General features: G+C 38.2%; 2 protein-coding genes across 4 annotated transcripts in view; one reads left to right on the top strand and one right to left on the bottom strand.

Annotated features, from left to right (window-relative positions):
• frmd3 (FERM domain containing 3) overlaps nt 1-6,032 on the bottom strand; it is a 113,902-nt gene extending 107,870 nt beyond the window's left edge. Inside the window, exon 1 of the mRNA XM_062025876.1 lies at nt 5,737-6,032. Coding sequence (XP_061881860.1) covers nt 5,737-5,841 — 105 coding nt within the window. The 5' untranslated portion in view covers nt 5,842-6,032. The remainder of the gene's footprint in view (nt 1-5,736) is intronic.
• A 2,637-nt stretch (nt 6,033-8,669) lies between these two features.
• Nucleotides 8,670-21,605, top strand: LOC133632980 (probable gluconokinase). 3 transcript variants are annotated; one of them, XM_062025874.1, is made up of 6 exons: nt 8,670-8,703; nt 12,056-12,133; nt 13,758-13,788; nt 13,854-13,940; nt 18,110-18,153; nt 18,504-21,605. In XM_062025874.1, exons 2-6 carry the CDS (start codon nt 12,096-12,098, stop codon nt 18,904-18,906), a joined length of 603 nt encoding a protein of 200 aa, XP_061881858.1. In that variant the 5' UTR covers nt 8,670-8,703; nt 12,056-12,095; the 3' UTR covers nt 18,907-21,605. The 3 variants fall into 3 exon arrangements, with proteins under 3 accessions (XP_061881858.1, XP_061881857.1, XP_061881859.1); XM_062025873.1 differs by having other exon boundaries at nt 8,695-8,806; XM_062025875.1 differs by lacking the exon at nt 8,670-8,703 and adding an exon at nt 8,754-8,806 and having other exon boundaries at nt 12,068-12,133.
• The last annotated feature ends 338 nt before the right edge of the window (nt 21,606-21,943 follow it).

Genomic DNA, 21,943 nt, shown 5'->3' with positions numbered 1-21,943 from the left:
ATCCAATCAAGTTTGTGCAAAAGCACCGATGGAGAGGTATAATCACCTGCAAGGAGCATGCGGAAACAAGAGGCAAGCCTCAGAGGAACGATCCACTTCTGCACTTACGTGATCTTATACCGCGTTAATTCAATTAGTCAAATAGCGCAAAGAGTTTACAACTAATGGAGCTCCTGCTGGTTCCATGTTGTTTGTTTCATTACAACCTGACTGCATTTTGTTTCTCGTCAAACCACAAAAGCTCATTTGTGCTCTTGAATAACAAAGGAAATTGACTGATTGCAAGTCGTAATAATAAAAAGCCGTCACCTAAATGCAATTTTTTACATCCAAAAAACCACAAAAATCTAAAATTTCTGCCTAAACTTGGAAGTTATTTTGACTGAGTACAGTCTGAGTGATTACAAGCACCTGACTTCAAGCACATTTCTGCCTATTTTGATTGATTGCAGTCCCCAATAAAAAAAAAGATGCATTTTTTCGACAAGTCGAAAACAATCCAAAATAGCTGCTTGAATTTGAAGTTATTTTGTCTGATAACAGTCCATATGATCACACACCAGGGCCGGCCCCTGGCATAGGCCGTATAGGCAAATGCTAAGGGGCGCCGTCCATCAGGGGGCGCCACGCCAGTGCCACAAATGTTGGAGAAAAAAATAAATAAATAAATAAAAGTTGGTACTATTATTTCTAAATACAAAAAATAATCCCACGTTAATTAAAATGCAAAGTAAAGCCTATTTAATAGAAATATTAACCCCCCGCACGGTGCGCCCCCTCCCTACCCGTATCAAGACTCTTTTTGGACGTCACCACATCAAAAAATCAACACAAGATGTCAAAACGGCCAAAACTGTCAGGTGCCCAGGGAAGAAAAAATAGAAAAGAAGAGGAGGAGAAACGAGAAAAAGACAAAGGTAACGTTAGCCTACATTAAATTATTAGTCTGTTACAGAATGTGATAGTAACCTGGCTTTTTAGCATTAAGCTAATGTTACATGATTCGGCAATTGCTAATCAATAAATAGCTAGTTCTGTTTTAACGTCGGGTTAATATTGTCGAGGGGGCTAAATTGTTATGGAAAATAATAATGTAACATTAGGTTACAGTACTCCCACCTTACATTCCTCAGGGACATTGTATTAGATCTTTTAAGCAGGTGTTCTTTGTTGACATTGTTATTGCCTTCTGGTTAGCTAATGTTTGCCCTGCAGGTAATAGTCACTTTTCCACCCTTTTATATATTAGGTATAGTTGTAAGCCTAGTTGTTAAAGTGCACATCATTAATGTTAATTAAGCAATATCACATGAGAGGGAATGCTGTATAATATATATATTATATTATACTGCTGATTGTTAATTTGCTTTCTTTAAGTAAAAAAAAGGTCAAAGACAAAGCTATTCGTTTTTTTGTGAGTATATACACTTCACCTCCGATGTGGGGGGGCGCCACCTAAAATCTTGCCTAGGGCGCCAGATTGGTTAGGGCCAGGCCTGTCACACACAATCACTTGACTGGATTTGTGATGTCCAAAAACAACATAAAAGCTCATTTATGCTTATTTTAACTGATTGTGTGAGTCCAAAATACCAACATTTCACCTGACTACATTTTACACCTAAAAACAACATAAAAAATCAAAAATATTTTGCCTGAATATAAAGTTATTTTGTCTGATTACAGTCTATATGATAGCAGTCCATCAATGGACTGCACTTTTGACGTCCAAAACAACATAAAAGCTGATTTCTGCTTGTTTTAACTGATTGCGTGAGTCAATAATAACAAGCAATCACCTGACTATATATTTTTACATTTTAAAAAAACCCATAAAAATCTAACATTTTTGGCTTGAATTTTAAATTATTTGGAGTGATTACAGTCTCTATGATAACACACCATCACCTGACTGCACTTTTGATGTCCAAAAACAACATAAAATATAATTTGTCTTATCTTGACTGATATCCATAAAAACAAGCCATCACCTGACTGCATTTTTTATATCCAAAAACATCAAATCAAAAAATTTTGCTCGAATTTAATGTTATTTTGACTGTTTACAGTCCATATGATAACCAGGGATGATGTTCGAAACCGGTTCTCCCGGTTGTTCGATAAGAAAAGAACCGATTCCATGTACTCGAATCCCTTTTTGAGAACCGGTTCCCGTTATCGAGGCCACTATAGTAAAGGAAAAGAGTTGGTTCTTTATTCGAATCCCTGGGAACGAATCCCGTCCCACAGGAAATGCCCTGTGGGACATCACAGGAAATGACGTAGCTCAGTCATTAGGCGGCAGATACAGAAAGCAGCAAAAATAATGGATCGGAAAAAACGCCTCATGTATATATTTTCAAGTATTTCTTATATATATATATAAGTATATATATATATATATATATATATATATATATATATATATATATATATATATATATATATATATATATATATATATATATATATATATATATACAGTTCGGCCACCGTGTTCAATGGAGAAGTCTGATCTACAAAATGTGCAGGCAGCATACCTTCGAGCTGTCCTGGATGAACTGAAATTATTTTTTCCAATCATTTTGGAACTTGCAAGCGTACTTTTTCTTCTTACTCGTCGTCGCCATGTCTCTTCTTCGTTCTTCTGCTTCGTCTCTGTTATGTTTTTGGACATTACTACTTGCCGTAGTTTTGAAGCAATGCGTGATGGGAATCCGGATGTTGTGTGTCAGTGTATTAACCTGCCGGCTGGAATAAACACACGCCGAGAAATAGCTCCGTGCCTGCCTACTTTATGGGTTATAGATAAACCTATGGATAACGAAGACATATATAATAGTCTCCTTTTCAGGTGAGAGAGGACGCTAAAGTCAGTGCCTTTAAGGCACGCCCCCAATATTGTTCGGGAGAATAGTTGCCCCGGGAGATTTTCAGGAGGGGCACTGAAATCCGGGAGTCTCCCGGGAAAATCGGGAGGGTTGGCAAGTATGCGCTATCACCTGACTGACTGCACTTTTGGCGTCCAAAAATAACATAAAAGTTATTTTCTGCTTATTTTACCTGATTGTGTGAGTCCATAATAACAAGCAATCCCCTGACTGCATCTTTCCACATCCAAAAACAACATCAAAATCAGAATTTTTTTTAGCTTGAATTTGAAGTTATTTAGAGTGATTACAGTCTATATTATAACATGCCATTACTTGATTGCATTTTTGATGTCTAAAAACCACATAAAAGCTTATTTCTACTTATTTTTAACTGATTCTGTCCATAAAAGTTATGAACAGAATCTGTGACAAAGGGCAGCTGTTTCCTCACTGGAAACGGGTCCGACTTACTGCCAGAAATGCGGACCAATCTCTGACACTGATCATACGGGGTGCGGACCGCCACAATCAGACAGTCCAATACCCCCATACTCTCTGAGAACTCCCCACAGGACTTCCTGAGGGACACGGTCGAATGCCTTCTCCAAGTCCACAAAGCACATTAAGACTGGTTGGGCAAACTCCCATGCACCCTCAAGGACCCTGCCGAGAGTATAGAGCTGGTCCACAGTTCCACAACCAGGACGAAAACCACACTGTTCCTCTTGAATCCGAGGTTCGACTATCCGGCGTAGCAACCTCTCCAGCACACCTGAAAAGACCTCACCGGGAAGGCTGAGGAGTGTGATCCCACGATAGTTGGAACACACCCTCCGGTTCCCCTTCTTAAAGAGAGGAACCACCACCACGGTCTGCTAATCCAGAGGTACCGCCCCCGATGACCACGCAATGTTGCAGAGTCTTGTCAACCAAGACAGCCTCACAGTATCCAGAGCCTTAAAGTACTACGGGCGGATCTCATCCACCCCCGGGGCCTTGCCACTGAGGAGCTTTTTAACTACCTCAGCAACCTCAGCCCCAGATATACGAGAGCCCACCACAGATTCCCCAGGCACTGCTTCCTCATAGGAAGACATGTTGGTGGGATTGAGAAGGTCTTCGAAGTATTGCCTCCACCGATCCACAACATCCACAGTCGAGGTCAGCAGCACACCCTCCACACCATACAGTGACAGTGCACTGCTTTCCCTTCCTGAGGCGGTGGATGGTGGTCCAGAATCGCTTTGAAGCCATCTGTAAGTCGTTTTCTATGGCTTCCCCGAACTCCTCCCATGTCCGAGTTTTCGCCTCCGCGACCCCTGAAGCCGCACATGAGTTTTTGCCTCCGCACACCGCTTGGCCTGTCGGTACCTGTCCGCTGCCTCTGGAGTCCCATGAGTTAAAAGTAACCGATAGGACTCTTTCTTCAGCTTGACGGCATCCCTCACCGCTGATGCCCACCAGCGGGTTCTAGGATTACCGCCACGACAGGCACCCATCACCTTGCGGCCACAGCTCCAATCGGCCACCTCGACAATAGAGGCGCGGAACACGGTCCACTCGGACTCAATATCCAGCGCCTCCCTTGTGACATGTTCAAAGTTCTTCCAGAGGTGGGAATTGAAACTCTCTCTGACAGGAGACTCTGCTAGACGTTCCCAGCAGACCCTCACAATGTGAGGTCTGTCCGGCATCCTCCCCCACCATCGCAGCCAACTCACCACCAGGTGGTGATTGGTAGAAAGCTCCGCCCATCTCTTCACCCGAGTGTCCAAAACATGACACCGCAAATCCGATGACACAACTACAAAGTCGATCATGGAACTGCGGCCTAGGGTGTCCTGGTGCCAAGTGCACATATGCACACCCTTATGTTTGAACATTGTGTTCGTTATGGACAGTCTGTGACGAGCACAAAAGTCCAATACCAAAACACCACTCGGGTTCAGATCCGGGCGGCCGTTCTTCCCAATCACGCCTCTCCAGGTTTCACTCTCATTGCCAATATGAGCGTTGAAGTCACCCAGCAGAACAAGGGAATCACCTGAGGGAGCACTCTCCAGTACTCCCTTGAGGGAATACAAAAAGGGCGGGTACGCCAAGCTGCTTTTTGGTGTAGAAGCACAAACAACAGTCAGGACCCTATTTTAAGGTATTTTTGGGTTCATTGAGGTTAGCTAATTTTACTTGTATTGGAAAGTCTTGACAAGCCAAATGTTCTTGTTCTATTGGCAGATAATTTTGCTTAGTTCAAATAAAATACCCCTCATTTTTGTATATTTGTTTCTTGTTTTTGAACACTGACTTTTTGCAGTGCAAGGTTTCTCATATAGCCATTCTCATCGACGTCCCACTGGGTTGTGAGTTTTTCCTTGCCCTTATGTGGGCGCTGAACCGCGGCTGTCGTGGTGGCTTGTGCAGCCCTTTGAGACGCGTGTGATTTAGGGCTGTATAAATAAACATTGATTAATTGAATTCGAAGTCATTTTTGGGCCGTATAATAACAAGCCGTCGCTTGGACTGCATTTTTTTTTTTGGCATCCAAGCTGATTTCTGCTTAAGTAAGAAGTTTTTGGTTTTTTTTGACTGATTCTGCAGCCCGTGTTAGCAAGCCATCACTATGCCATCACCACACCCATGGAGCTCCATCCTCTCCTGCATGCGCTTGGGAGGAAAACTTCCTCCCTAACTTCTCTGCATTGTGTTCTTTGCACACACACACGCAGGCATGCCACACAATGATGTCAACAACACCCCTATGTAATTGCCTTGCATCCTCTCTTAATGCCAATTTTGCAGAGTGGCTTTGTGTTGCACCCATGCAATCACGTGATGTCAATAAGCATATTTTAGTATACTGTACCTGGATGCCGCAGGAGATCTCGGAGTCGTCCAGCAGGCGGATGGTGCACAGGATCTCCTCATCCAAGGAGCGGATGCTGGGGCTGCGGAATCTGAGCATTTTCATACTCGGCTCGGTGTGCTCTGACGCGAAGCTCCCCGCAGCATGTCAGCGCGTCCACGGCCACGCGGGACTCACGCAGGCGCATACGGGTTTGGGCGCCGATGTATGGATGGATGGGCGCAGGTGGTGGAGGAGAGGATGGATGGATGGAATGAGCATGTTTGACCACAGCTGTGGCATAGACAGCATGGAGACACTCCCTCCCTCTCTCCCTCTCTCTCTCTCCCTCTCTCTCCGTGCAATTTAAAGGGCCCCTGCACACAAAATGATGCCATCAGTATTGCGTGGAGTCACGTTGACGTCGGTCGGTTTAAATAGACACCGCCCCTAAGGTAAAAATGTGTGTTGCCACATGAGTCGACGCACTGGCCACTTCTTTAGGTACACTTGGACAACGTCGTCACGTGATGTGTTTGTTATTGTGCTTGTGGTATTATTATTTCATTTGAAAAGATGATACCAATGGCAGAAAAACAGTTGTAATTGTGTAGCTTTTTTTTTCCAGAAAAATAAATATTTTATATATATATATACATGTATATATATATATAATAAGAAATAACAAGAAATAAGAAATAATCAATTAATAATGTTAGAGGGGAAAAAACATATTAAGAAAAGAATCAGTCTAGACTAGAGATGTCTAATGACTTTTATGCCGATATCCGATATTCCGATATTGTCCAACTCTTAATTACCGATTCCGATATCAACCAATACCGATATATACAGTCGTGGAATTAACACATTATTATGCCTAATTTTGTTGTGATGCCCCGCTGGATGCATTAAACAATGTAACAAGGCTTTCCAAAATAAATCAACTCAAGTTATGGGGAAAAAAATGCCAACATGGCACTGCCATATTTATTATTGAAGTCACAAAGAGCTTTTTTTTTTTTTAAATGCCTCAAAACAGCAGCTTGGAATTTGGGACATGCTCTCCCTGAGAGAGCATGAGGAGGTTGAGGTGGGCGGGGTTGGGGGTGGCGGGGTTGAGGTGGGGGGGTATGGCATAGGGCGGTGTATATTTTAGCGTCCCGGAAAAGTTAGTGCTGCAAGGGGTTCTGGGTATTTGTTCTGCTGTGTTTATGTTGTGTTACGGTGCGGATGTTCTCCCGAAATGTGTTTGTCATTCTTGTTTGGTGTGGGTTCACAGTGTGGCGCATATTTGTAACAGTGTTAAAGTTGTTTATACGGTCACCCTCAATGGGACCTGTATGGCTGTTGACCAAGTATGGCTTGCATTCACTTGTGTGTGTGAAAAGCCGTAGATATTATGTGATTGGGCCAGCACGCAAAGGCAGTGCCTTTAAGGTTTATGGCGCTCTGTCCTTCTCCCTATGTCCGTGTCCCACTCCGTACAGCGGCGTTTTAAAAAGTCATACATTTTACTTTTTGAAACAGATACCGATAATTTCCGATATTACATTTTAAAGCATTTATCGGCCGATAATATCGGCAGTCCGATATAATCGGACATCTCTAGTCTAGCCTGAGGCCAAAGAGAGAAAAAACCTCATAGCCATAGCACACATAAACATGTGTGTAAGAGGGGAAACATCGAAGAACACAAAGTACATTAAAGACATTAAAAAGAGCAGAGCTGATGCAACCAGCTGCCATTCCAGCAGTGCCATTTCTACATACAGCTACAAAAGTGAAACATAAAAAAAAACAAAAAATAATTAACCAATAATATACATTGCGCACACACGATTGCACCATGCATAGACAAGCCCGATTCGCCTGAATGCGGCTGAGATAGGCTCCAGCACCCCCCGCGATCCCGAGAGGGACAAGCGGTAGAAAATGGATGGATGCATATATAATTACTAAATTTTAAAAAGCACAATGTTAAAATAGTAAAAATAAATTGATACCAGCCTACAAAAATACTGGTTTTTATTCACAAAAAGTGCTATTATTTTAAATTGTATGTAGTTATTATATTATTTTAATAATTAAATTAAATATTTATTATTAATTATCATTATATTAATTCACAATGTCAAAAGAATACCGTCAGGACAAACACATAATATTACGAGAATAACGCAAATGTATTTTTTTTCTAGCAAAAATAATTATAATTATTAAGATTTTTTTTTCCGAAGTCACAATGTAAAAATGACAACGTCAGGAGAAAAACATAATGATGCTAATGTTTTTCAAAGAAAATAAAAAATGAATTCACATTTCATCTATATAAAATGTATGTTTCCTGATAGAGAACAGAGAAATAGAATGGAATAGAAACTGTACAAATGAAATATGTTGAAAATGTTTATGTCAAAAACGGTATTAAAGGAATATGATGTAATATAACATAATGATACAAGTAAAACACATTGTGTTGAAAGATCAGATTTAAAAAATATATATTAGTGAATGTTGTCTAATGGACAAGCGGTAGAAAATGGAAGGATGGATGGAATGTTGTCTATCTGTGTTGACTTTTCCAGGGTCTACCCCAAGAGGGACAAGCGGTAGAAAATGGATGGATATTAAGATTTAATATCCAGATTTTTTAAATAAATTTCAACATTTACAAACAGTTGAAAATAATAATCAAAGTAAGTACAAAAACAATTAAAAGTAACTAAAATAGAATGCAATATATATATATATATATGTAATAAGCAAAGTGCAATCTCAGTGAATAACTTAAATTTGGAACACTTAATATTCGGATTTCTGTATGTACTTTTTTAGCGATGATGACGTCAAAAGATTGCGGACACTGTCCCTTTAATTGAGCTCCGTGATGACGTCGATCGTACGTCGTGACGGCGTTCGTACGTCGTGACGTCATCCACACCAGCGTCCTACTAGCTCCTCGTCGCCATTGGTTGCAGGTGCTTGGTGCGTACTCTCGCAATATGTATTTTACTTGTATGTTTGGCGTTAAATATACACCCCAGACAACACGCTAAAGGCTATTTTTCGAATACTGAGGCGTTTTAAGGTACTTATATTTCAGGTTTACGTTGTGAGGCGGAAATTGACCTTCTTTGCTTAGTTTGACTTAGCTAAAAGCTAACGCACTGTTATGATGGCCACAACATTAGGTACACCTGCACAATCTAAATATAAGAGCTATATCTAAAGTTAATATCCAACTAGAAGAGGCAATTCCTGAAGGAAATGCGTGTGAATGCTCCAATGCTGAAGTTGAACTGAAATGCTGACAGAATGTAGTATGAATGGAAGAATAGTTTGCATGTTGAAGAGTTAGAATTTCCAGGAAAACTGGAATTTGGTTTGGAACTTGGGAAAGTGTTAGTATGAATGTCCAGGATGAGTGGAATGTGTTGCAGTGGTTTGAATAGGTTGAAAAATTTGGGAATTGTGGACGTTTGAAAAGTAGACAATTCATTTTGAATGGGGAAAATGAAAAAAACAAATAAAAAGGAATTATGGGAAATCCTGGAACTTTTTTAGAATTGTTGAAGTAGAGCACACAATTCCCAAACAGGCTGAATATTTTGAAGTTGGAACAGTTTGAATCAGATGAGAAAATGTGGGAGTTGTGGAACTTTGAAGAATGTCCCATTAGGAATTTCCAAATATTTGGGGAATTTTTTTGAAAATGGTAAAAAAAAAACTTGAATGAGTTGAAATGGTTGGTGTTGGAATTTTTCAAATCGGTTAAGAAATGTTGAAGTAGTAAAATGTTGAATTGAAAAATAATATTCTGGAATTTCTGGAAAACCGGGGATTTTTCCAGCTCAAAAAACAACTTAGTTTTTTGTCCTGATTAAGAGGAATGTTTTGACGGTGGAACGGTTGAAATGCGTTGAAAAATGTGTAAAGAGTAGTCGCCAGAAAAATAGGGCTTTGGAAAACCAGGAATTCTGGAAAATCCTGGAACTTTTTTGAACTTGGAAAAAGGGTAGTTTGAATTTCCAGGATGGTGCAATGTGTTGAAGGTGGAATGGTTTGAATTGGTTGAAAATTTTGGAAATGGTGGAAGTTTGACAAATAGACAATTCATTTTGAATAGGGAAAATGAAATAAATAAATAAAAAAGAATTATGGGCACACAATTCCCAAACAGGCTGAATATTTTGAAGTTGGAACAGTTTGAATCAGATGAGAAAATGTGGGAGTTGTGGAACTTTGAAGAATGTCCCATTGGGAATTTTCAAATATTTGGGGAAGTTTTTGGAAAATGGTAAAAAAAAAACAAAAAAAACTTGAATGAGTTGAAATGGTTGGTGTTAGAATTTTTCAAATCGGTCAAGTAACATGTTGAATTGAGAAATGGTATTCTGGAAATTCTGGAAAACCGGGAATTTTTCCAGTTCAAAAAACAACTTCGTTTTTTGTCCTGATTAAGAGGAATGTTTTGACGGTGGAACGGTTGAAATGCGTTGAAAAATGTGGAAGGAGTAGTCGCCAGAAAAAAAGGGTGAAAAATAGGGCTTTGGAAAACCAGGAATCCTGGAAAATCCTGGAACTTTTTTGAACTCAGAAAAAGGGTAGTTTGAATTTCCAGGATGGTGCAATGTGTTGAAGGTGGAATAGTTTGAATCGGTTGAAAAATTTGGAAATGGTGGAAGTTGGAAAAATAGAGAATTCATTTTGAATGGGGAAAATGAAAAAAATTAATAAAAAGGAATTATGGGCACACAATTCCCAAACAGGCTGAATATTTTTGAAGTTGGAACAGTTTGAATCAGATGAGAAAATGTGGGAGTTGTGGAACTTTGAAGAATGTCCCATTGGGAATTTCCAAATATTTATGGAATTTTTTTGAAAATGGTAAAAAAAAAAAAAACTTGAATGAGTTGAAATGGTTGCTGTTAGAATTTTTCAAATCGGTCAAGAAATAGTAAGTAACATGTTGAATTGAGAAATAGTATTACGGGGATTTTCTGGAAAACCGGGAATTTTTCCAGTTCAAAAAAGAACTTCGTTTTTTGTCCTGATTAAGAGGAATGTTTTCACGGTGGAACGGTTGAAATATGTTGAAAAATGTGGAAGGAGTAGTCGCCAGAAAAAAGGGTGAAAAACAGGGCTTTGGAAAACCAGGAATTCTGGAAAATCCTGGAACTTTTTTGAACTCTGAAAAAGGGTCGCTTGAGTTTCCAGGATGGTGGAATGTGTTGAAGGTGGAATAGTTTGAATCGGTTGAAAAATTTGGAAATGGTGGAAGTTTGAAAAATAGACAATTCATTTTGAATGGGAAAAATAAATAAAAAGGAATTATGGGCACACAATTCCCAAACAGGGTGAATATTTTGAAGTTGGAACAGTTTGAATCAGATGAGAAAATGTGGGAGTTGTGGAACTTTGAAGAATGTCCCATTGGGAATTTCCAAATATTTGGGGAATTTTTTTGAAAATGGTAAAAAAAAACAAAAAAAACTTGAATGGTCTGAATGAGTTGAAATGGTTGGTGTTAGAATTTTTCATATCGGTCAAGAAATAGTAAGTAACATGTTGAATTGAGAAATGGTATTACGGAATTTCTGGAAAACTGGGAATTTTTCCAGTTCAAAAAAACAACTTCGTTTTTTGTCCTGATTAAGAGGAATGTTTTGACGGTGGAACGGTTGAAATGGGTTGAAAAATGTGGAAGGAGTAGTCTCCAGAAAAAACTCGGAAAAAGGGTAGTTTGAATTTCCAGGATGGTGCAATGAGTTGAAGGTGGAATGGTTTGAATCGGTTGAAAAATTCGGAAATGGTGGAAGTTTGAAAAATGTCCGGGAAAACCTGGAATTCTGGGAATTTTGGGAATTTGTCATGGTTAAAGCCCGCGATTCCCAAATAGACTGAACAGTTTGAAGTTGGAATGGTTTGAATCGGATGAAAAATGTGGAAGGTAGAGCGCGCCAAAATCTGGAGAAGAAGAAGTAGAAGAATAAATAGATTAATTTTGGAGTAGAACACCATTAATTCCATGAATTGATTAACGTGGACCCCGACTTAAACAAGTTGAAAAACTTATTCGGGTGTTACCATTTAGTGGTCAATTGTACGGAATATGTACTGTACTGTGCAATCTACTAATAAAAGTTTCAATCAATCAATCAATCAATGCTTTGGAGCATTCACACAACTAAGATCATTTGGCAACCTCCACAACAGTAAAGAATACTACTCATTAAAACTAAAAACTTTTTTTTTCAAACAGCTTTTGTATTGTTGTTCCTAATGTTGTGTCTGATGAGTGTATTATTGATGGCATAACAAGTGAATGTCTCCTCAGAAAAAAAAAAAGCACCTGCAGGCTGCACGTCCACAGCAAGATGATCTACATAATCATGGGCGTGTCGGGCTGTGGGAAGTAAGTGTTTGCTGATCAAAAGTGTGTTAAACATCTGTTTTACTTAATCCAACACTTGCATCACGTTGTGACTTGTTAGTGTCCATTGTAGAAGTCAAGTGTGTAAACAAAGGGTCCATCACTACTTTACATTTAGCAACACAGAATAAAGTTTGCTATAAACGCACAGTACAGGCCTAAAGTTTGGACACACCTTCTCCTCATTCAATGCGTTTTTCTTTATTTTCATGACTATTTACATTGTAGATTGTCACTGAAGGCATCAAAACTATGAATGAACACATGTGGAGTTATGTACTTCACAAAAAAAAAGGTGAAATAACTGAAAACATGTTTTATGTTCTGGTTGCTTCAAAATAGCCACCCTTTGCTCTGATTACTGCTTTGCACACTCTTGGCATTCTCTCGGTGAGCTTCAAGCACACCTTTGAAGTGAAAACCATTTCAGGTGACTACCTCTTGAAGCTCATCGAGAGAATGCCAAGAGCGTGCGAAAAAATAATCACAGCAAAGAGTGGCTATTTTGAAGAAACTACAAAATAAAAAACATGTTTTTAGTATAGACGTCCGATAATATCGGACTGCCGATAAATGCTTTAAAATGTAATATCGGAAATTATCAGTATCGGTTTCAAAATTATCGGTATCGGTTTCAGAAAGTAAAATGTATGACTTTTTAAAACGCCGCTGTGTACACGGACGTAGGGAGAAGTACAGAGCGGTGATAAACCTTAAAGGCACTGCCTTTGCGTATCGGCCCAGTCACATAATATCTACGGCTTTTCACACACACACAAGTGAATGCAATTAATTCTTTGTCAACAGCCATACAGGTCACACTGAGGGTGGACGTATAAACAACTTTAACACTGTTACAAATATGCGCCACACTGTGAACCCACACCAAACAAGAATGACAAACACATTTCGGGACAACATCCGCACCGTAACAACAGAACAAATACCCAGAACCCCTTGCAGCACTAACTCTTCTGGGACGCTACAATATACACCCCCCGCTGCCCCCTGCCTCCCCCACCTCAACCCCGCCCACCTCAACCTCCTCATGCTCTCTAAGGGAGAGCATGTCCCAAATTCCAAGCTGCTGTTTTGAGGCATGTTAAAAAAATAATGCACTTTGTGACTTTAATAATAAATATGGCAGTGCCATGTTGGCATTTTTTTTCCATAACTTGAGTTGATTTATTTTGGAAAACCTTGTTACGCTGTTTAATGCATCCAGCGGGGCATCACAACAAAATTAGGCATAATAATGTGTTAACTCCACAACTGTATATATCGGTTGATATCGGTTGACATCGGCATCGGTAATTAAGAGTTTGACAATATCGGCAAAAAAGACATTATCGGACATCTCTAATAACAGGCCATCATGTTAAGGTCACTTTCTAAACAAGTGTTTAAAATGAAGTTAACCTCTTATGTTTGAACTGTTTACTCAGTTTTAACTCACAACAAAATAAAAAAAAGCACTTAGCAAAACATGCCCAAAAATGTATGTGACCCATGTTTCATAGACTTTGTGTTAAATGAGGCTGTAATGTCTACAAATGTGATGTATCTTGATGAGATGATAACTATTGTGTCTGTTTTCTTCATCCAGAAGCTCTTTAGGAGCCTTCCTATCAGAAAAGGTGACTTAATAATTCCTTCGCTCTTGCTGATGTTGGACCACATCAACACCTGACTGTCGTTACAGCTCGGTTGGCCTCTACATGAAGGCGACCGCTTCCACCCCGAGGAGAATGTGGCCAAGATGGCTCGTGGAGAAGCCCTCACAGATCAGGTCAGTTCAGGTCTCCGGGATTAGCCTGAGTTTTGATGCTTTTTCAGCCACATTTACCGGCGCTTTAGCAAAAAAAAAACGTCTTGGCTGCCGCTTCTAAGCTCCTGCCAGACATAGAGCACCACGCTCCAAGTTAACTTTGAACCGGCACTGTGCGGTTCTGGCACGTTTTTTCTTGAGTTGGCAGTCTGGGATGTGAATGATCAGCCAAGTTATGACTAATGCATAATTTCCTCTTATCTCATTTATGTTCAGTACAAGTCTTTGTGCCTTGTTATATATATTGAATTGTATTATACAGCAGTGCATTTGGTTGTTGTAAACCAGGGGTGTCCAAAGTGTGGCCGGCAGCTCATTTTTTAACAGCCTCCAATTAGAGGTGTCCGTTTTTTTGCCGATATTGTCCAACTCTTAATTACCGATTCCGATATCAACCGATACCGATATATACAGTCGTGGAATTAACACATTATGATGCCTAATTTTGTTGTGATGCCCCGCTGGATGCGTTAAACAATGTAACAAGGTTTAGAGGGTAGCGGGGGGTGTATATTGTAGTGTCCCGGAAGAGTTAGTGCTACACGGGGTTCTGGGTATTTGTTCTGTTGTGTTTATGTTGTGTTACGGTGCGGATGTTCTCCCGAAATGTGTTTGTCATTCTTGTTTGGTGTGGGTTCACAGTGTGGCGCATATTTGTAACAGTGTTAAAGTTGTTTATACGCCACCCTCAGTGTGACCTGTATGGCTGTTGACCAAGTATGCTTGCATTCACTTGTGTGTGTGAAAAGCCGTAGGTATTATGTGATTGGGCCGGCACGCAAAGGCAGTGCCTTTAAGGTTTATTGGCGCTCTGTACTTCTCCCTACGTCCGTGTACACAGCGGCGTTTTAAAAAGTCATAAATTTTACTTTTTGAAACCGATACCGATAATTTCCGATATTACATTTTGAAGCATTTATCGGCCGATATTATCGGACATCTAAAAAAAAAAAACATAAGTAATTTTTCCAATAGGAAGTCATGTAAATTCAATTAATCCGTTCCGGACGCCCACAATATTTAACCCACACCGCATTTACAAAGACTACACCCAAACCAGGCGGACGCTACCTTCGACCTTTGCAACAATTTCATTTTTGAATGCAGTTGTGTTTTTCACCTTCTTTATCAAAGTGCTGGCATTTTCAACTTTCTTTGGCCCCAAGGCGGATTTGTCAGTCAATAAAAAAAAAAGTACAATGACTGAATCACCAACTGGTGGGATCCTTGATTCTGTAAAATAGGGGTTCTTAACCTTTTTGACCTTTGGGCCCGCCTTTTTCGCTACAGGGGGCCCCCGCTGAATTAGTAATCTTACTCTTTGATTTTAATCATATTCAATAGTATTAACTAACCTACTTACAGTTCAACAGGATATACATAGTCTAATGATATGAAACCATGTGTTAATCACAAAGATTATGATAAATGCTTCGGTCAGGCTGATTACAAAAATAAATATTAATCAAATATACTGCAAAAGAAAGGCTTCATAAAAACTGATGAAAAATAAATGCACAATTATGAAGTGAAAAACATTTGTATGCACGTACAACACTTAGGACCTTTAGCATATCAGTATGTGGAATTAAATGATGGAATGGATTAAGTAATGAAGTTAAACATTGTACTGATATGATCCAGTTTAAGAGGTTGTTCAAATTAAGTGTTTACAAAGTACAAAGAAGAATTATGAGAATTACTTTCAACCTTATTGAAAATAATATATTCTTCATCTCAGTATGTTAATAATGACTGAATTAATGAATTACATATTACAAAACTGTTGTATATACTAATTCACAGGTGTCATTCTATTATAAAAAGGTCAGTAAATGATGTATGTATTTGTAAACGCTCTGAAGTGGGGAAAGGGGTAGGATTAAATAAGCTTTGCTTCTTCCTACTCCTTTTCGGACATGATGTAAAGTGAATGATATGATAAATTGTGTGATGTACTATGCTGTAAGTGTGTTCGTGTTCGAAATAAACTAAAGAAAGAAGTACATTCTAACTAAATGAATAATATTAAATAAACTCAATACAATTTAAGTGCAAATGAAAATGCAGTTTCACCAATTTAGTCATAATTTTTGCACTTAAGAAACTTCTCTATGGCTTTAGCTCCAGACTTTTTTCTTTTTTTTTTATATATATACCGTATTTTTCGGACTATAAGTCGCAGTTTTTTTCATAGTTTGGCCAGGGGTGCGACTTATACTCAGGAGCGACTTATGTGTGAAATTATTAACACATTACCGTAAAATATAAAATAATATTATTTAGCTCATTCACGTAAGAGACTAGACATATAAGATTTCATGGGATTTAGCGATTAGGAGTGACAGATTGTTTGGTAAACGTATAGCATGTTCTATATGTTATAGTTATTTGAATGACTCTTACCATAATATGTTACGTTAACATACCAGGCACGTTCTCAGTTGGTTATTTATGCCTCATATAACGTACACTTATTCAGCCTGTTGTTCACTATTCTTTATTTATTTTAAATTGCCTTTCAAATGTCTATTCTTGGTGTTGGCTTTTATCAAATACATTTCCCCAAAAAATGCGAGTTATATATGTTTTTTTCCTTCTTTATTATGCATTTTCGGCCGGTGCGACTTATACTCCGGGGCGACTTATAGTCCGAAAAATACGGTACATTCTAACTAAATTAATAATATTAAATAAACTCAATAAAATTTAAGTGCAAATGAAAATACAGTTTCACCAATTTAGTCATAATTTTTTGCGCTTAAAAAACTTCTCTATGGCTTTAGCTCCAGACTTCTTTTTTTTTAAATATATATATATACCGTATTGTTCGGACTATAAGTCGCAGTTTTTTTCATAGTTTGGCCGGGGGTGCGACTTATGTGTGAAATTATTAACACATTACCGTAAAATATCAAATAATATTATTTAGCTCATTCACGTAAGAGACTAGACGTATAAGATTTCATGGGATTTAGCGATTAGGAGTGACAGATTGTTTGGTAAACGTATAGCATGTTCTATATGTTATAGTTATTTGAATGACTCTTACCATAATATGTTACGTTAACATACCAGGCACGTTCTCAGTTGGTTATTTATGCCTCATATAACGTACACTTATTCAGCCTGTTGTTCACTATTCTTTATTTATTTTAAATTGCCTTTCAAATGTCTATTCTTGGTGTTGGGTTTTATCAAATAAATTTCCCCAAAAAATGCGACTTATACTCCAGTGCGACTTATATGTTTTTTTCCTTCTTTAATATGTATTTTCGGCCTAGACTAGACTTAGACTTAGACTTCCTTTTTATTGTCATTCAAATTTGAACTTTACAGTACAGATAAGAACGAAATTTCGTTACATAAGCATGGTAGTGCAGGATAAAAAAGCAATAAGGTGCATGTATAAATAAATAAACAGATTACTGTACAGATAAATATATTGCACTTTTCCACATGCATCCACATTTATGGATGTATGTTATATTGTCTTTTTTATTGCAGCGAGTTAATCCATATTGGGGGGAGTTGAGGGGATAATTTAATTATGATGCGTTCAAGAGTCTTACGGTCTGAGGGAAGAAGCTGTTACAGAACCTGGAGGTTCCGCTTCGGAGGCTGCGGAACCTCTTTCTAGAGTATATACTAGATATATACTCCGGAGCGACTTATAGTCCGAAAAATACGGTACATTCTAACTAAATTAATAATATTAAATAAACTCAATAAAATTTAAGTGCAAATGAAAATACAGTTTCACCAATGTAGTCATAATTTTTGCGCTTTAGAAACTTCTCTATGGCTTTAGCTGCAGACTTCTTTTTTTTAATATTTTTTTTTTATATTGTCATTACTGCGACAAGTGGTGGAAAAGTGTATTTTACCCGCACGCACCACAGCTGGGAAAGAGATATTTTTTGTCGGGCCCAGCCCTATGGTTAAGAAACGCTGCCGTAGAATATTGTGCACATTGTTTGGTAACCCAGGCGAAGGAAAACCAGATAGTATGAAAATTGGGGCATATCAATACCACTATACTACTACACAAGCTGTACACTGACTACTCTAAAGTATTGTCATTATGTTGTGTCATTGTAATAAGTGATGTGTTTGCTTATACTTTGTAGGATAGATTCCCTTGGCTTCTTAGACTACATGAAGCCATAAAAAGGTGTGAATAATAAAAAGGTACACACACACACTCACATTTGATGGCAAAGTTGAGTAATTCAAAGAAGGCGATGAAAAAGCATGAAATTGTCACGGAAAGATCTAAGCCCGATCATGGCAGTTTGGGGAATGGGCCTGAAAAGCCGCTGGCAGAAGAGAGAGAGGCAAGGAAAGTGAAAGTAGTGAAAAATGTGCCATGGAATCATACCACATCAAAGACGTCCCTTCTCCAATTTGGCTCATCTTTTTCCTCCCTCAACAAGGCACATTTTTGTTTGCGTGCATCTCTAACAAATGTTGATTTTAAAGGAAAAGAAGCTCCCTAAAGAAGGTGTATGGTCTCCATTACAGTGAAAGACGTTCCGACTCCAACGCATTGGTGGCGTGCTCCGCTTTGAAGCGCCTCTACAGACTCATCCTCCTCCATGGCTCCAAAGCCCTCCCGTCCTCCTCATATTCACCCCCAGAACCAGGCCAGGGACATCATGCCCTCCCCCCCTCCCTCCCGGACGTCTACTTTCTCTTCCTGCATGCAGACTACCACGTCCTCCAACGAAGGCTAGAGGCCAGGAAGGGACACTACATGAAGGCAGACCTGCTGGGCTCTCAGTTTGATGCTTTGGAGCCACCTTTGGAGGGGCAGGAGAAGAACGTGGTGCTGCTGGATGGCAGCAGGAGCATCTCGGACATGGCCGTGGAGGTGGAGGAGCACCTCAGCAGCCACGCAGGCGGAGGACACGAGGAAAAACTTTAGAGGCCAGAAAAATGTTGAAGCAAATTTTTACATTGTTTTTTTAAATGAAGTTACCTTACCTTTCATCTACATTATTACAAACAATTATTTGTATATATTTATGTACAATGTATTCCGACAATATGGAAAATATTAGGATGTTGACATTTAATTCAGACTTAGTATTAGAGAGCTTGAATTTGTTATATTGTTATAACGTACAATATTCATAAACAATTTCATTTGCTTCTTTATTTAAAGATTTGATTAAAAAAGTTTACGAGCTGGGACGAAAACAATTTAAATGTATAATGTATTTACGATACATTCCTTTTTAAAATATAATCTTATTTGTATTAATTATATTGTGGTATATCAATATATATATATGTATTAATATTCTTGAGACCTCTGAAAAATGCCTACTTTTTTAGGACCACCCTTTCTAGATATATAAAGATTTGTATTTACAACATTAATAATATATACATACTATGCAAATATTCAAAAGATAAGCTTTTAGTTTTGTTTATTTGAATTTTTTGTTTGTAATTAGTTTTTAATCTTCATTATTTACTTCAAGTTATGACAGTATGTCTCTATCCATCCATCCATTTTCTACCGCTTATCCCTTTTGGGGTCGCAGGAGGTGCTGGAGCCTTACACTTGTTATTTCATATGTTGGCCAAAGGGGGCGCCTTTCAATCTCTGACACACACTTGTTATTTCATATGTTGGCCAAAGGGGGCGCTTTTCAATGTCTTACACACACTTGTTATTTCATATCTTGGCCAAAGGAGGCGCCTTTCAATTTCTTACACACACTTGTTATTTCATGTTGGCCAAAGTCGGGCGCTTTTCAATTTCTTACACACACTTGTTATTTCATATGTTGGCCAAAGGAGGCGCCTTTCAATCTCTGACACACACTTGTTATTTCATATGCTGGCCAAAGGGGGCGCTTTTCAATGTCTTACACACACTTGTTATTTCATATCTTGGCCAAAGGAGGCGCCTTTCAATTTCTTACACACACTTGTTATTTCATACGTTGGCCAAAGGGGGCGCTTTTCAATTTCTTACACACACTTGTTATTTCACATGTTGGCCAAAGGGGGTATTTTTTAACTTCTTACACACACTTGTTATTTCATATGTTGGCCAAAGTCGGCGATTTTTAACTTCTTACACACACTTGTTATTTCATATGTTGGCCAAAGTCTGCGTTTTTTAACTTCTTACACACACTTGTTATTTCATATGTTGGCCAAAGTCTGCGTTTTTAACTTATTACACACACTTGTTATTTCATATGTTGGCCAAAGTCGGGCGCTTTTCAATTTCTTACACACACTTGTTATTTCACATGTTGGCCAAAGTCGGGCGCTTTTCAATTTCTTACACACACTTGTTATTTCATATGTTGGCCAAAGGGGGCGCTTTTCAATTTCTTACACACACTTGTTATTTTATACGTTGGCCAAAGGGGGCGTTTTTCAATTTCTTACACACACTTGTTATTTCACATGTTGGCCAAAGAGGGCATTTTTTAACTTCTTACACACACTTGTTATTTCATATGTTGGCCAAAGTCTGTGTTTTTTAACTTCTTACACACACTTGTTATTTCATATGTTGGCCAAAGTCTGCGTTTTTGAACTTCTTACACACACTTGTTATTTCATATGTTGGCCAAAGTCTGCGTTTTTAACTTCTTACACACACTTGTTATTTCATATGTTGGCCAAAGTCTGCGTTTTTTTAACTTCTTACACACACTTGTTATTTCATATGTTGACCAGAGAGGGAGCACTTTTAAAACTGACAGTCAATTTGAAAAACCCCTCCTTTTCAGAACCACCCTAATTTTGATAGATTTCACCACCAGGGAGTGCAAATGAGACATTTTCTATTAGATGCAATGGTTTTCCGTATTGGGACCATGATTTCGGTCCTAACTTGTTCACACCTCATATGGAAGGTACTTTTCCTTGTTGATGTCTCAACAATGTGCACACACATCTGATGGTGGAGAATGTGTCTTGTGTGTATCTGTTTATCCACAACAGTGAGGACACAAAAGCAGGAAAATACCAAAAAAAACACTTACACACACAATAAATCGTAATAAGTACTGTCCGAGCAAAAATCATTTGAATATTGTAAATTACTTTTTAAATGACTAACCTCGAGCAATGGGACCAACACACAATATACTAAAAAAGCTGTGTCTGCCCCCTAGTGTTTACTATGAAGCACCACAAGCTGGGAGAGTTATATACTGTACATGCATTTAGTCAAACATAGATCATAATTATATTTATATAATTTTAGACATGGGATAAAGCCCACAAAGATTGAGTCCAAATGCACCATTATTGTACTGGATCCATAAGTGTTATTTGTTTATTGTAGCTCATTTAAAGGCAAATAACAGTATCAATCAAAGTTTGAGTTTATTTGAAACATGCAAGCATACGACATGATGCATCACAATTTCCAGTTTCTCTATTCAACATGTTCGAAAAGGAGTAGGAAGAAGCAGAGCTTATTTAATCCTACCGCTTTTCCTTTACACAGCAGTTAAAACTTTTTTCACTTCCTGTTCTCAATTTATTCACAATATACTCCATAAGTAATAACAATAAAAATAAATAAATAATTGGTGAAGTAAGTTATATTTTATATGGTGAGATGAGTAAGATTATCTTGAAAATGAATGGATGAATGAAATAAATTCATAATGTTTATGATGGTTCTTCTTCTTTGTATTTTGTAAACACTTTAAGTTTGAAGAGTTTCTTGAAGTGGATCATATTAGTACATTGATTTCTTTGCTTAATCCATTCCATATTTTAATTCCACATACTGATATACTGAAGGTCTTAAGTGTTGTACGTGCGTACAAATGTTTTAAATTACATTTTTCTCTATAAGATTACATTTCTCCTCTTTTGTTGAGAAGAATTGTTGTATATTCTTGGGTAGTATATTGTAGTTTAGTTTATAGTAAAGTTTATTTATATAACCCTTAATCACAAATATAATAAATACAAAA

Source organism: Entelurus aequoreus, linkage group LG17 (genome assembly GCF_033978785.1).
Source record: "Entelurus aequoreus isolate RoL-2023_Sb linkage group LG17, RoL_Eaeq_v1.1, whole genome shotgun sequence".
Taxonomy (NCBI): Eukaryota; Metazoa; Chordata; class Actinopteri; order Syngnathiformes; family Syngnathidae; genus Entelurus; species Entelurus aequoreus.
The sequence above is the reverse complement of the archived record's forward strand: the minus strand, read 5'-3'. Positions and strand labels throughout refer to the sequence as shown.